Source organism: Lichenostomus cassidix, chromosome 23 (genome assembly GCF_008360975.1).
Source record: "Lichenostomus cassidix isolate B80296 chromosome 23, HeHo_3.0, whole genome shotgun sequence".
Taxonomy (NCBI): domain Eukaryota; kingdom Metazoa; phylum Chordata; class Aves; order Passeriformes; family Meliphagidae; genus Lichenostomus; species Lichenostomus cassidix.
This window is the reverse complement of record NC_139503.1, coordinates 3543694-3558911: the sequence shown is the minus strand read 5'-3', so window position 1 is coordinate 3558911 and position 15218 is coordinate 3543694. Positions and strand designations below refer to the sequence as shown.

The following is a 15218-nucleotide window of genomic DNA, read 5'->3' as shown; positions in this document are numbered from 1 at the left end:
ATGGCTCATGCGTTTGCTGCACCTCTGCTCCCCTGGAGTTTGGGGTCTTTCTCAGCTCTCCCAGGCACCCCAGTCTGTGCAGGGCAGGGTCTGAGCGAAGGTGAGTGCGCAGGAGCAGAATTGCCCCTCGGGCTGTCTCTGATCCGGGGATCAGGGCAGCTCCGTGTTTGTTCCCGGAGGGAGCTGGCTGATCCCGCAGGGAGTGTCTCTGCGAGGGGACTGGCGGCTGCTGCTCCACGGGGGGGTCGGGATGGAGCAGCTTAAAGGCCAAGCTGCAAAGCCGGCCTACTTCTGTGTCTTTTGAGTTACAGAGGTTAAGTGCAGGGGGGTGGAAGATCTAGGAAACAGCACAACAAGGCTTTGCTCCTCTGTAGTTCTGGAAAAAAGAATTCTCAGCTGGTGGTTTTGATTCCCTGGCCTCTGTACAAAAGCAGTTCTGATCTTGCTGCTCCAAGCAGGCATGGCTGGAGCACCTGGAGTTCACAGGCTGAAGTCTCTGCTGCAACTCTGACCTCGAGGAAAGCAGTCAGACTTTTTTGGGCAGAACATTTTGGAAGAGCAGCTAAGGGCTGGTGTAGCTCTGAGCACTATGTGCAGGCAGGCTGTGTGGCAGGGTCACTCAGCTCTGCTTTCCCTATGACACATTGGGGTGCTGCAGAGACAACGGGGAAATGCAGCTATTCTGCCTCCGGCTGTGTTTGTCACCAAAAGAGAGGACAGCCTGTTCTGCCCAGGTCGATGTCTGATGGCAGCAGCCTGAGGGGAGAACATTGATCAGGGCAAAAAGTGAAATGGCAAACACTTGATTCATTTAAAGGATCAGCTGTTCCCTGCTGGGTGCTGACTCAAGCAGTTGTGCCGAAAACTTCCATCTGATTTTTGAACACTTCTGTTTTACTTCATAAGAACCTGAGTGACTAAAGACCCCCAGGATGGCCAGTGCCTGGGCACAGGAGTCAGAGGGAGCTGCACAGGCTTCACCTGAATGCTAATTAAAGCTAAAAGTAGTGGTTAGAAATATATCCCAAGTCCTTTGCTTGTGAAAGATGAATCCTGAGCAAAGGAAAATATAGAAGAGCAGCCACTGCCCTTATGGACCCCAAAGGTGGAGCGTTAGGGAAACGCTAATCCCTGCACAGCCTCGTCACCAAGAGGATTAGGCAGGAGTTCATCTGGTCGCCGAGGGGCAGGAGGGGCCGCGCCCGGTGCATGGCTGGGTAAGGGGGCAGAGAGGAGGGGGCAGCGGGGGTCCCGCGTGGGGGATCCGGCCCTGCAAACACTCCGGTCCCCTCTCGCTGTCCCGGCTCATGGGGAGTCGGGACAGACCCTGGCAGGGGTTGGCATTGCTCCTTCGGTGTCTCCTGGTCCGCAGGGAGCCATGGGCCGGCAGCGCGCACCGCCCGAACCCTGCTGGAGGCGCGTCCTGCGCTCAGCGTGCTGTTGGCTCCTGTCGCTCTGCGGGACAGCGCTGCGGGGGCTGCGGGGGCTCTGGAGCCTGACGTGGGTTGGTACCGCACAGCCCCTTCCCCAGGGACCTCCACCTACCTGTGCTGGCTCCAAACGTGGCGCCTGGCTGGAGGCAGGGGTGCTGCTGGGATGCAGTCCTTGTACGGCTGGTGCTGGGGGCTGTGGTTTCTGGGATGCAATCCTTGTACTGCTGGTGCTGGGGGCTGTGGTTTCTGGGATGCAATCCTTGTACTGCTGGTGCCGGGGGCTGTGGTTTTTGGGATGCAATCCTTATACTGCTGGTGCTGGGAGCTGTGGTTTCTGGGGGTGCAATCCTTGTACTGCTGGTGCTGGGGGCTGTGGTTTCTGGGGTTTGTTGCAATGGGCAGCTGGAGAAGGGGGAATGCATCACCACAAAACCCAGCAGCTCGGCAATGGGATTGGGATTCTCATCCCAGGGAGCTGGTTGTTGGCTCAAGGCACTGTGGGGCTGTGAGCCCTGGGAATCCCAGGACATCGCTCCAGGCTCTGCACTCCACAGGGCACTGTCCTCTCCCCAGGTCCTGCTGATCTGCTACAAGAGCTGGTGGGATGGCGCCTTCCAGGTCACCGAGGAGGTAACTCCCCCAGTGTTCTTCCACACCGTGGGGACCGTGGTGCTCGCCAAGCCCTGGGACAGAGCTGAGGCCGGTGACACGGCCCCTTGGGTGGCACGAGGGGAGTTCCCCAGACAGGGTTGGTGCCAGGGGCCATCTGGGCTCAGCTGCCCGTGGACCTGTCAGTCCCCACTGTCCGTGTTGGCTTCCAGCTCGGCACAGCCCTGCAGCTGAGACTAGAGGGGAGTGAGGAGGAGGAGGACAGGGACTCAGATTCTGCGCTGGAGCCTGGACAGACAGGTGGGTCCCTGGCCCGGGGGTGTCCCTGGGGCTGGCAGGTGTCATTGGGGACTGGCAGGAGCTGAGCTGTGCTGCCAGGGCAGTGGCGGGGCAGCAGCAGCGCAGCGATGCCAGCGAGGCCATGCTGGGGAGGCTGGAGGCTCTGGAGGCAGATGTTCGCTTCCTCTGCACGGAGCTGGGCGCTGAGAAACTTCTGTGGAGCAGTCGGTTCTTGGAGCTGCTGCGGGAACAGCAAAGCCTGCGCCAACGGGTGAGTCCCCTGAGGGGTCCCAGCCTCCCCAGTCCCCTCTGACACCCCAGACCTTCACACCCTGCTCCAGCTGCAGGAGCTGCCGTGGCAGTGGAACAGTGGTGACAGCCCCGAGCCACTGGGGGAAGCAGAGGACCAAAGTGCCAGTGGGAGTGAGGGAGAGAGCCCAGAAGGTAGGGGCTGGGGATTGCAGGGGGCACAGGGAGGCAGTAGCTGGGGAGGGGGGACCTGCCACCAGAGCTGGGGATGGGGCAGGGTGCTGACTTCTGCTACTGGGCAGGGTAGGGAAACCACCAGCTGTCACCTGGGCACTGGGTGGCACTGGTCAGCCCAGGGAGGTAGTTGGAGAAGGGTGCTGGGAAAGTTTCCCAGTTCTCAGCACCAGTTCCCACCACGAGCCTGGCTGGGTGCCCTCTCTCTCCTTTGCTCTGTTCCAGGACGCCGGTGGATGGAGCCACCACGGCAACCACGTGGCTTCATCGAGCCTGACAGGCAGAAAACGTAAGTGAAGGTGCGAGCAGGGCCTCAGCAAACCGGGAAGGATGCACACATTCCTCCCTGCCCAGGCCTTGCAGGACACAGGCCAGGCTAGTGCAGTCCCAGCTGTATGTGCCTCCATCCCTTGGTGCTGGCTGGGCCCAGCCCCACCCAGCAGAACTGCAGCCATTTCCCAGGGCAGGAGCCAGCTGGCAGGCAGGTCAGGACAAGCTGCTGGCCCTGGGTCTACCCCAGGACACGTCACAGCCCTCCCTGCCCAGAGCCACCCCCAGGCTGCCTCTGCCCTGTGGGGGCTGCCTCTGATGCAGCCCACCAAGGAACATCCTCCTGCTCTGCTGCAACTCGTTGGGAGGTTCCAGGAACAAGGAGTCTGGTCAACGCCAGCTTCAGTCACCTTGCACTGAGGCGACGGATTGCAAAACTCCCCAGCAGACTTCCTCATCGGCCACATCCATCTTCTCTGTCAGCTGCTCCCGCACATGTTGCAACCCTGGGCCAGCTCCTTGCAACAGTGGTCAAGGGAAACCAGGAATGGCTGAGGGCTCCTCATTGCCCAGAACAGCTCAGCTCAGGATGCTGAGCCACGGGAGCAGAGCTGAGGTGCTGTGCCCAAGCCTGGCCCAGCACAGGGGGCTGGCTGCACCCTGCCCTGGGCTCCCACTGTTCAATACAGGCAGCTGCTTTCCATCCACTGTGTCTGCCTGGTGTTTCCCCAGCAGAGCCAGGACAGCTAGTGCCCTGCAGCAGACTCAGCTCTTTGGGGAGGGGAACAGGGACCAGCAGCCACCCGCAGCAGGGGCTGGGGACAGGCTCCAGCAGCAGGCAGGATGGGCAGGGATCTGTCCTCCCAACGTGCCTGTGCAGCTCCCACATGCAGGGAATTGATGCAACACAAATAGCAGCAGCCTGACTCACCCTGCACCCACCTGGCCGCGGTGTGGCTGAGGTGGGACAGCCCCGTGCTGCTCAGAAATACCAGAGTAAATCAGGTCCTGCAGATGAGCTGCTCTGGGGGCCCTGCTGCAGTAAAACCCCTGCCACAAGCTGGCCACCCCCTCTCCCTCAGGAATCACAGCAGCATCCGTGCTGAGACACCATGGGAACACCAGACAAGGTCCTGTCCCTGGTGTAGCCACCATTCACCTCTCCCGTGGAAATCCTTGGGTTGGAAAACACCAGCCAGCCCCACAGCAGCCACGGTGCAGGAGGTGGAGGGTGACATCAAGCAGCATTAGCTACAGGCACCAGCTCTACCAGCAGAGCAGCCCCTCACCAAAGCACCTGCAGCAAGGCAAGAGCCACTGCACAGATCACAGAAACCTTTCCCCAGCCACCATGCCATCCAAAACCTCCTGACCTATTGCTTAAGCCAAGGCTGTATTTATTCACACACACTTGTGCAACATGGCTCTCCAGTCCTGGCCAGAGGGCTCAGTGGCTGAGGTGGTGGCTGCTACCCCAGACAGGGCTTTGGCTTCTGGGGCAGCCTCTGGCCTTGGAGAGCACAGGGGTATTCAGGTCCCTTAGGAGGTGACAGAACTGAAAAGCATGTGGCTGGAGGGTAAGAGCTGAGAGCATCTGCATAGGTAGCACCACCATCACCATCCCATCCCATCCCAGCCTCCCCACCACTGCCCTGGGGCAGCACTCAGCTCCTCCCCAGCAGCTTTCTGTTCTCTTGTGTGCAACACTTTGCAGTTATTTGCTTCCTGCAGTCCTGTCTTACAGGGAGGCTGTGCTGCAGAGGCAGTTTGGGGTACAGGGTGCAGAGCTGCTGCCATGTTGGGACACCTCCTCCTCTTTGTGAAGAGAGCAGCAGCCCAGCAGCCTCAGTGCTGGGGGAAACACAGCGTGTTGCTGCCAAACCTGCTCCCATGTACATCACCACAGCCCCTGTGATGGCACAAACACCACCATACCCTTTCCCACAGCCTGCACAGGAACCATGGGTCAGATTCCTGTCTCTGAAAATGCCTTAAAACATTAGAACTGAGCTAGCCACATCCTGGAAAACCCCAGTGGGAGGAACCGGCTGAGTTCAAATGGAAGTTCAGGGGGCAAGGGCAGCACAGGGCAGTGGTGCTGGGGAGAGGAGAGCAAGCCCCAGAGAACAGACTGAGCTGCTTGGAGGAGCCAGCCTCTCCTGAAGCTCAGCACGAGGCTTCAGTGGCACACAGCTGACAGGATGAGGGCTGGGAAGCCCCTGAGCACAGGAAACCTCCAACAGGCCCATGTGTGACCTCCTTCCCTCCAACAGCTCAGTGAGCTGACACACAGATCTGACCCATTTTGGCTTGCCCAGGAACACAAAACAAACACGCAGCAGCCATGGCAGGCTCTACCCCCAGGCCCCAGGAAGTGCTGAGCCAAAGGATGCACCCCAAAAAACCCTCCTTGACAGTCCCAGCAGGATTGTCAAGGTGTGCAGGAAGGCAGCTCCACCACTCCTGACACTGCAGAATGTGTATATGGGGGGAAAATGTGCAGCAGCAACAGTCCTAGTCAGCATTCCCATTTCCCAAATTTCTGGCACCACAGTGAGCTTGGGAAATGGGGACACAGAACCTTGTGTGAATGAAGGAGAGAATTCAGAGAACAGCAGTGGGATTGTGGCTAGGCTGGCTTGCTGCCCCAGCAGCACACACAGCAGTTTGGGGGAATAACTTTGACCAGATCTGTGCAAGTGCCTGACCCTCCCAAACCATTCCATGTGACCCCCATGATTGTCACTGCAATAGAAACATCACAACCAGAGTCAGACACCTCCAGCTCTTCCTTACTGGTTGTGACAATGAACCGCTGCACTTCTGCACTGATTCCTTTAATGGTGTCTCAGCACAGCTTTGAGAGAAGCAAAAATAAACATCTACTCCCTCTATACATCCTGTAAACTAGAATTGCCTATTGTAATTACAGGAAAAACAGCCTTAAAATCCTGCAGCATTTTTCAACTGCAGACCCCACTATGGACAGCAGCAAACTCCTCACCTGGCTAAAGGTGTGCTCAGATCCCTGACACACCACTCCATCCCCCCACCACACATGCACAGAGCCACGTGAGCTCTGTCACTGCAGTGACGTCCTCAGAGGGTTCCTCTCCCACAGTCAATAAAGACCTTTCCAACTGTGAGGCTGCAGGTTTGTTTTGAAATGCAGCTGGTCTCTGGGAGCTCCTGCCTCCCTGGTTTCTGATTAACTAGAGTCACTGCCCTGTGGTAAATGAAGAGCACAAGTTTCAATACAGACCATAAAGTTACTTAACCAGTGAGATAAGAACGTGCAGTGGAGCAGGAGGGAGGGGAAGATCCTTACACTGCAATGCCAACACTGATACTCCTGCTGCACTTCCCTCCAAGCCCATAACAAACGTTCAGAGCAAAGTCTGGACCTGTTACCATTCACATATTCCACGCTCAACATCGGACACAGATGTACTATAGCTGGATAAAATATGTATTTATTTCCAGCGTGTACTGTGGAATTGCCCCTTAAAGCCACAGTCCATGCTGATTCCAGAATTTCCAGGAGTGTACAGTGCTTTAGCACCTGAGACACCCACCCTGTGGTGCTGAGTGAGAGCCAGCACTGCTGCTTGTCCCACCTCCCCTGCCAGCATACTGAGCAGTCCCAGTGAAGCCAAATAAACAGCAAACACTGCACATGCTCTTATCTGCCACAGCACATGGGTGTGTTGGTCTCACTGCATCGATTAACAGCCTGTCAATAACCAACCCTCAGACTGCACACAGAGATCAAAGCCTGTCAGAGGAACCCCGCAGAAGAAGGATAATTTGTCTGACTTTCCTGGAAAGCCATCCAAAATGTTGAATGTTCCTCCACAAAGCCAGCAGAGACCAAATACGTCAACTCAGCAGTTTTTATTTACACAACACAGTTCTTCCTTTGCCATGGCTGTCACATGGCTATTCAGTACATGACTATACTGCATAGTGATACAGAAAGTTCAGCAAGTGTCAGCTGGGGAGTACAAAATGTTAATCTTCTCATTGCAAGAGAGGCAGCAGATACCAGCATTCCACCAGAAACCCAAACCCACCTCGCCAAGTAACACATGGCTGAGGCGAGAACAGCACTGATTAAAACTGCAAGCAGCAAGGTGCTGAACAATAACATTAAAAACCATTTTTTTTCCTGTAATTTACAAATATGCAAAGTATCAGGTTACTTAAAATTAAGAAGCATTTTGCTTACTAACATGAAACATTACTAAGTTGTAATGTATCATTATTAACCAGGTATACAGGTTTCTGTGTCCCTGTGGTCTCATGGCACACGGTGCCAGTCTGGGCAGGTCATTCCTCGGACATCAGAGGGCAGAGCAGGAATGGACAACACTGTTCCCAGGAGGGCTTCAGGAGCAGCTGCATTCCACTCTCCCCTTCCTAATTTGCCACTCAACGACCTTGGTTTAACCACAGAAGGGCGTATTGTATTTAGAAAACAACAACACACACAGATACAATGTGTATCAACAAATCAACTGCTTCTGGCCTGCAAGTGCCAGGAACATTTCTGCATCCCAAGCACAGCAAAATTCCAGGACCAGAACCAATTACTACAGCAATTGGGGTTTTGCATATTTAAAATCTCTTACAGTACCTACAATAGAAAACATCTTACAGAGTAAGAGCAAATTAAACAGGAACAGTCTTGCCAAGTAAGTCTTACTCTACAATTCTGGATGCTGCTCTAGTTGGGCACAGCCAAAGGCAACAGGGGAATATTGTGAGGAAGAAGATGAAGCAACAGCTTTACAGAGCAAAATATTAAAGACTCCTCAAGAAGAGCCCTGGCAGTACTCCAGACGTGACTGCAGCTGTTCTATTGCTGTTTGAAAGCAAAAGGCACATAATAAGTCCTTGTCAGTGCTGTACAGAGCCAGCCTGGGATAGGGACCAGCAAGGTGACTGCCACTCCTGAGCAAGGACTGTGCTCCTGGCTCCCAGGAGCTGAGCAGCTCACTAAGCACTTGTGGTCCATGTGGCAGAATTACCTCACCTCAGGAAGATAAGCTGAAGTGGGAGGGGTGTGGAAAGCATCATTCAAGAAGTGCACCAGTAAAACCAGTCAGATAAACCCAGCTTCAGATTACACTAATAACCCATCATTTGCCACAGATCTGAATGGTGGGATTTAGTAAAGAGGCTTAGTCAGGACCTAACAAAGCATTGACAAGGCATTTGAGTCTTCTAAAACTAGCCTTAGGCCACTACAAAAGCAGCACCCACCTCTCTCACATCCAGTTATGGACAACTGCAGGAATTAGGGGTGTGTCAGACTCCCACAAACCCCAAAGTAACAGTCCTGTTCTAGAGCTGCAGCCTCCCTTCCTGCTTGGCAACCCCTGAGGAAGGTGGGACTCTGGGGAGCTCTCACCTTTCCCACAGGCATGTGGTCATAGCTAGAGCAAAGTTTACTGTGAGCACACAGCAAACACACATCTGGCAACCAGTACCTCTCCGGGTACTTCCAAAGGAATAAGAAGGAGCAGTCAGAAGGCACCCGTGGCAGCTGCAGAGGCAAAAACAGCCCCTCACACTCTCCCCTGGCACCTGCCTCACATACCTGGGTTCTGGGCCTTGTAGGTGAGGATCTCTGCTGCCAGCCTCTGGGGGTCCAGCAGCGTGGGGAAGCGGCTCATCACAGCATCGACCAGGTGTGGGTGGAAGATGCCGCACAGCTTGACGTGCACATTGGCTCTCTCCTCAGCAAACTGCTCCTCAGCAGCCCAGGGCCCTGAATCCCCATAGCCTGGCCCTGGGGCTCTCTGCACCGCACGAGGGTCACGCAAACCTGGGGATCTCACCTGAGGCAGGGGGTATGGCTCAGACCAGAACTCCCGTGAGTGGGCTGGGGCAGCATTGAACTCACTAGGCAGGCTGTACTGCCCCACAGTAGCTGGGTGCACAGGCACCCCATAGCCTGAGAAAGAGTGGGGTGCTCCTGACTGAGACATCTCAGGGCTGTACTGCAGGAAGCTAGCACCAGAGGAAGAAGATTTATGGGAGCCATGCTTGTAAGAGACCAGACCATTCTGGTCTAAGCTGGGAGAATGTGGGTAGACAGGCCTCTGCCTGCCACAGGTGCAGACGGTCACCTGCTCTGTATGGGAATGGTCACAGTGACTGGTACATCTGTGAGGCCACATGTCAGACAGCTGGTTCTCCAGAGACCCAATGCCTGAGTCAAGACGCTCCTGAGAGATGTAAGAAAGTGAGTCCATGTGAGGCTGCTGGTACCTGTCAGGGGTGACACTGCCTGACACACAGCCTTTGGCCTGAAGCGCAACATCGCTGGGCTTGGCTTTGTGGGCCAAGCTCTTCCTCTCTGCAGAGACCTTCTGCAAAGAGCTTTTGTCATTCTCTGTGGGCACAGAGCACAAGAGCTCTGCCTGGGAACCCCTTTTGCCCTTTTTCTCCTCCTTGGCACTGGTACTTCTGGTTGGAGACAGCCTTGCATTGGCACGGAGTTCATCAGCTAACGAGCGCTGGGGCTGGTTGACCCTTTCAGGATGGTAGAATTTACACTTAATTCCATAAGTACATTTTTTCCCTGTAAGGAAAGCCAGAGCATGGAATGACCAACTGCATTTGATTAGAATATGAATGACACTTGCACAGACACTTTGTTCTTCATGTACAGAAGGCAGGTCTTACCATAAGGGCACTGCTGTTTCTTGTGTTCTGGAACTATAGGTTTCTTCCTGAGGAAATTATCCAGGCTGGGGCCATGACGCCCTAAGGGATCATCCGGAGGCATAAACCTAAAGAAAAACAAATCTCAGTCAGGAGTGGTTCCCTTTTTGGAGTTGAGGCTTCGTTTCTTCTCAAAGTCTCCTATTTCACTTAAGATCAAAAGCTATCTGATCCCTATGAAGCTCTCCAATTTCCTGCAGAGATAACCCTCTGGCCACCCAGTCCACACCAGCACAAAATGCTTCCCTTCAAGCACAGAAGAGATTTAATGCTTGGTTGTTGACCAGAATTAGTACCTGCTGCTGAGTCTGCTAACTGTCCTGTGAGGAAATTGCACCCTGAAGCTCTCCTTGGAGCTCTTAGCTCCAAACTATGAGCAGCTACTGAGATGCCACCAACTCCTTTTGCCCTTGTATCCTACAGCTTTTCTTTATTTCTTTACTATCATTTCACTCTTTTCATGCATCACTCACTATTGCTTCACTACACCAAGCCAGCACGCTCACACGGACGTTTCTCAAAAGCCCAGAAGATGTGACCATACTTGTCATTAACAAAGGAATACATCAGCAGACGCTCCTCGATGAATTTCTTCCACTCGGGACGCTCGTTCTGCAGGTCCCGGTAGGTGTCATTGGACACGACGATGCCATCAGACTCGTGGGCCAGCTTGACGATGAACCTGTCATCGTAGCACACCACGCGCTTGCCCCCGACCCGCCGCGACGGCGTGAACACCAGGATCTTCTTCTTCTCAAGGTCACGCAGGATGTACTGGTCTAGAGCAAACACAACGGTGAGCTCACCTGCACAGCCCAAAGGCTTTTGCAGAAATGAATTAACATCACAAATCAACAACAACAACAAAAAATAATGTGAAGTCATTCCATCTCTCCACAACCCAGGCTGTACTCAATTCTGCACATCGCTGTTCTGAGTTACTCAGAAATCTCAGCTCTATGCAAGTTCAGGGCAAACTCCCCTCAATCTGAATAATTCTGGCTAAATACGCTTCAGTTAAATACAAAGCACAAAGTGTGTCCCCGCAAGAGGAAAAAATTCAAGAAATAAAAGACAAGAAGTTAGGAAGTAGAGCAGTATTACATTCCTTGCTTTCTGAATTATTCCAACTGATTCAGGCAAAAGCTGGCTTAGGGGAAAAGTTAATGACTAATTCTCGCTGGTCAGTTCAGCTCACTGCACCTCCTACTACTCAGACTTTCCATTCTGAAGTTAATTACTGACTTAGCCAGAACTCTGCAAGCTCACTAAGTGACAGACCAGTCAGCCAGAAAAACTACTTTTGGTTTTCATATTTTCACACCTGTTATAAGCACATCTGGTCGAGGTTGCTCCTTCCTCCACGACGGCACAAAGACTGTAATATCCTTGTGTCCCCTGTCCCAGAACCACTGGACAGCCAGAAGGATACCTCGGCAGGAGAACACTTCTTTATTCCCATGGCTGCATCAAAGGAGGAAATTAAGACTTTAATTCCTTCATTATTCAGTACAGACTTGTCAGGCAATGCATAGAGCAAAGGAAGCTGGCAACTAGGACAAGCTTCAGTAGTGTTGAGAGGCACAGGCAGCAAACATAGGTGCTTGTCTTGTGTAACAACACTCTCACTCAAACCTGCCCAGCACCACTGCTCATTTCAGCACTTCAGGATACCAGTAAACACCCAAATACTCGTTGGGAGAGACGGAGGGAGACAGCAGCTGGAACTGTTGCAGCTGCTCTGAAACAGCCTCTGCTTCAACCCTGAACTTCTGGTGGTTATTTTTAGCCCAGAGCACAATGTGATCCAAAACCCTCTTTGTGCTACTCTGACAGCTAATGCCAGTGGCTGTTCCCTGCCAGGGTGCACTGTACCCTGGCTGGGGGTTTGCTTGCAAAGTTGTTCTGATCACTTCAGGAGAACAAGACATTTTATGCACTCTCACCTCAAAGAATGATGATTCATTCCATTATGGCTTAAAACCTCTTCTACAAATGCACTATTTGCACAGAACAGCAACATCTCCTGTGATCTGTGCTGGATGAGTGAACAGCTCATGGCAGTCGGAGAACAAAGTTTGACAACCTTGTCAGAAGCCACGTACTGATTCCAAAAGCTTCTTAATTATTCATAAGTCATAGCAATGAGTTTCCAGAACTACTAGGAGGAAACTACCCCTCCTGTTTTACAAGCACTAATATTTACAGTGCAATCAGCTCTTCTGCTGATAAAGTTTGCTGCTGGCAAACTTTCAGCATTTCTATTCCAGCCCAGTTTGTCACTCTGGGGATCCAACTGCCTGGGTTCTGTGACAGCATCCTGGGAAGATGCACTACACCAAAGGGAACTGCTCTCAGAATTCAGGGAGATTTCCCTGAATTCTAAGAGCAGAATTCAGGGAATTCTGCACCAAGTGTTACCCTTTCCATCTACACCTGAATGACATTTCAGCTCCCACCACCCCTTGGAAGCCATTCTTGCAGTGGCACTGTTGCAGCACCACTACAAATTTCACTTCCCCTCCCAGCCTCACCCTTTCTTTGAAATTAAAAGGAAAAGTTCAGTACTTTTGTACAGCTCTTCATTCTAAAAGAGCTAAATACTCAGCAACAGAACTAACACCTAAAGAGACACCTAACATACCTCCAATAAAAATCTTAAATTACAGAAGACTGATGAACACCATCAGAGAAATCTCTGAAAGTTTTCTCCAATATCAGATGGATTTAGCTATAAATAGCCGGGCACAGATTAATGTTATCTTTTAGAGATAAATGAAAACCAGATGCTTTTTGGTGGGATTTTTTTTTTGGATTTTTGGTAGTTTATTTTTTGAGTCCCTGCTACCAACCTCAAACCTCCAGAAGGCAGCTAATTGGGCTGATCTGATTTGGCAGCAGCCAAGGAAAAATTCCCTTAGAAGGAAGTAAAACTAATTTCCACTATGATTTGCATAAGTTTGTCAAGAGCTGTTGAGGGAGGCCGCGGTACACACTGCAAATGAATCAGCAGGGAACATCACACCATCAATACAGGAAGTTTCAGAATGGAATTCCCCTTCTAGCAAGTTGCTTAAAAAAACCCTGACTGCTTCTCTCATGTCAGACCCTGGGCTCTAGCCTGCCCTGACTCACAGCTGCTGTGATTTCCCCTCTGCATTTTGGGGTAACTTTCACCAGTAAAAGGCTCCTCATTAAACAAACACAGCCAGTCCTGCTGTTAGAGCCCAAGCACTTATCCAAGGTAAACTTTGCTGCAACTCACTTATCAGCCTGGGCTAACAATAGCCAATTTTCCATAGTGTTTCCAGAGCTGTGGAGAGGGTAGGAACTGGAATGGGCTCTCCTGCAGAGACACCAGGCACAGCTTTCCCTCTCTGGCCCTGCTCCACTGCCATCACCATTCCTCATTTGCCCCAGGACCCGCAGGCACAGCAGCCTGTGCCCTATCTTTTCTCAATTCTATTCCCAGAACTGTCAGCCAGGGCTCGGAGAAAACCACACCTGCAAACAAACCTCCACGCAGCACTTTCACCTCAGACAAACCTACTGCGACACGCATGGCAGCTCCACCTGCACCTAGGGTTATTTTTTATAAAAGCTGCACGCACAAACATAAACAACACAGGAAGCGGCTTCTGAGCTGCAACAGGAAAAAAAGCTTTCAGAACCGAAATCAGAACTTGGCATGTTAAATTTCTAGAGCCCAGAACCCCCCTGTGCAGAAGTGAGGAATGCATGCTGCTGGGGCTGGGGTGAGGGTAAGCAATGCTCACCATCCTGGGAGCAAAAAGCAGGGTGAAAGTTGGGGCATCACACCAATAAATATCCAGCCCTGAGATTCTGGATGCTTCGTGGATATTGGGGACTCTGGTCACAGTGTCCAACAGGACCTGCTCCAGCAGCACCAGGACACACGAGATGCTGAGGATGAGTCACAGCCCTGCCTTGGTGACACCTTAGGCGTATCTCATCGTTCTCCACCATGTACAGAAATTCCCCAAAATACAAGAGGCACAATTTGGAGACAGGTCTCCAGTACAGCTCCATATTACAAACCCTTCTCTAATTAACCCTGTAATTATTTATTGGGCAACTTCCTGCTACGGAAACTTACACAAAGCCACCAGTTACGAGGACAACGTCTCTTCAATTACCCCTCGGCGACAGAGCACGGGGGAAATGTCTGTTCCAAAGGAAGCACTGCTGCCCTCATCCCTGCCCCGTGACTGCTGCTCCGGGCGGGCAGGGCAGTGACAAACGCAATGCTCATCCTCGTGAGAACCTTAAGTGTCGGAGAAACACCTTGGAAAGTATTACCAGCCCCTTCCAAGCACCCAGAAGCGGCTGCTTTGAGTGAGAGCCGCGGAGTTTTTCTCCTCCTAGCTCAGCGCGCCTGGCACAGCTCCCACCCAGAGCTCACACACCGCCAGCCCCGCGCCCACCCGGGACACACCTCATGGCCACGTTGCTGCCATCGATGACGATGGGCTTCAGGTTGTCGCTCTCCGTCTCCTCGGGGCCGGGCGCGGGGGACTTGTTGCCGGCGCCGCCCCGAGCGACCAGCGGGGCCTCGCCGGGCTCGGGCGGTGCCTCAGGGCCGTCCCGCTCGGCCGGGCCGTGCTTCACCAGCTCCCCCAGCACCGTGTTGGTGTCGGCGCCCAGGCCCAGCTTCTGCAGCACCACGCGGATTTCCTCCGAAGAGTAGCCGAGCTTGCGGAAGAAATCCACCTTCAGCTGCAGCTCGGGGCAATCGGCGGGCCCCTCGGGGCTCTGGCTGCCGCTCATCCCCGCTGCGGGCCGGGCCAGCGCCTCAGGCCAGCCCGGGGCGACGCTGCCCGCGCTCATGGCTCCCGGCGGGGCACCCGCGGCCTCGGCTAACCGCCCGGACCTGCGGGGCGACAGCGGCGTTAGCAAGGGCGTTAGCAGCGGTGTTAACAGCGGCGTTAGCAGCGGCTCCGGCCCTCGCTCCCCTCCCTCCCGGCCGAACCCGCCCCGCGCTCACCGGGCCGCTGCCGCCGCCGGGTCGCCGCTGCCTCTCCATGGGGCCGGAGCAGGGCGGGCGGCGGCCGCCGATTTATACGGAGTGCGGCGCAGGGCGGAAGGGCAGAGCCAGGGGCGGAGCGGCAGTGCTTCCCGGCCCGCCCCGGCCCGCCCCGGCCCTCGGCTCACCCGCCCCGGCCCGCCCGGTGAGGCGGAGCTGCAGCAGGACGGGGCACCGAGAGGGGACAGCCTGCGTGACACATGTCCCTTGCTCCTCTAGCATCCCGGGGATGCAGGTGGCCGTGATTCAGCCGGTGGTGGCTTATCGACACCGCGTGAGGAGGAGATAAGCGCTTGGCAGGAAACATCTGTCACCCACCGGCACCTTGCGCAGTGCTAAACCACCCTGCAGGCTGTGTGGGACTGCAG

At 53.9% G+C, this 15218-nt stretch overlaps 2 protein-coding genes across 2 annotated transcripts; one reads left to right on the top strand and one right to left on the bottom strand.

Annotated features, from left to right (window-relative positions):
* Nucleotides 1–1697: 1697 nt before the first annotated feature.
* On the top strand, nucleotides 1698–3762 carry LOC146427843 (uncharacterized). Its single transcript, XM_085081371.1, has 5 exons — nucleotides 1698–2063; nucleotides 2255–2342; nucleotides 2426–2592; nucleotides 2663–2765; nucleotides 3030–3762. The coding sequence occupies exons 1-5, from the start codon at nucleotides 1881–1883 to the stop codon at nucleotides 3095–3097; spliced, it is 609 nt and encodes a 202-aa protein (XP_084937497.1). The 5' UTR covers nucleotides 1698–1880; the 3' UTR covers nucleotides 3098–3762.
* Nucleotides 3763–6953: 3191 nt separating this feature from the next.
* Nucleotides 6954–14929, bottom strand: ZC3H12A (zinc finger CCCH-type containing 12A). Its single transcript, XM_085081366.1, has 6 exons — nucleotides 14812–14929; nucleotides 14263–14697; nucleotides 11131–11270; nucleotides 10351–10585; nucleotides 9768–9874; nucleotides 6954–9663 (listed from the first exon to the last, which is right to left on the bottom strand). The coding sequence occupies exons 2-6, from the start codon at nucleotides 14652–14654 to the stop codon at nucleotides 8669–8671; spliced, it is 1869 nt and encodes a 622-aa protein (XP_084937492.1). The 5' UTR covers nucleotides 14655–14697; nucleotides 14812–14929; the 3' UTR covers nucleotides 6954–8668.
* Nucleotides 14930–15218: the final 289 nt, after the last annotated feature.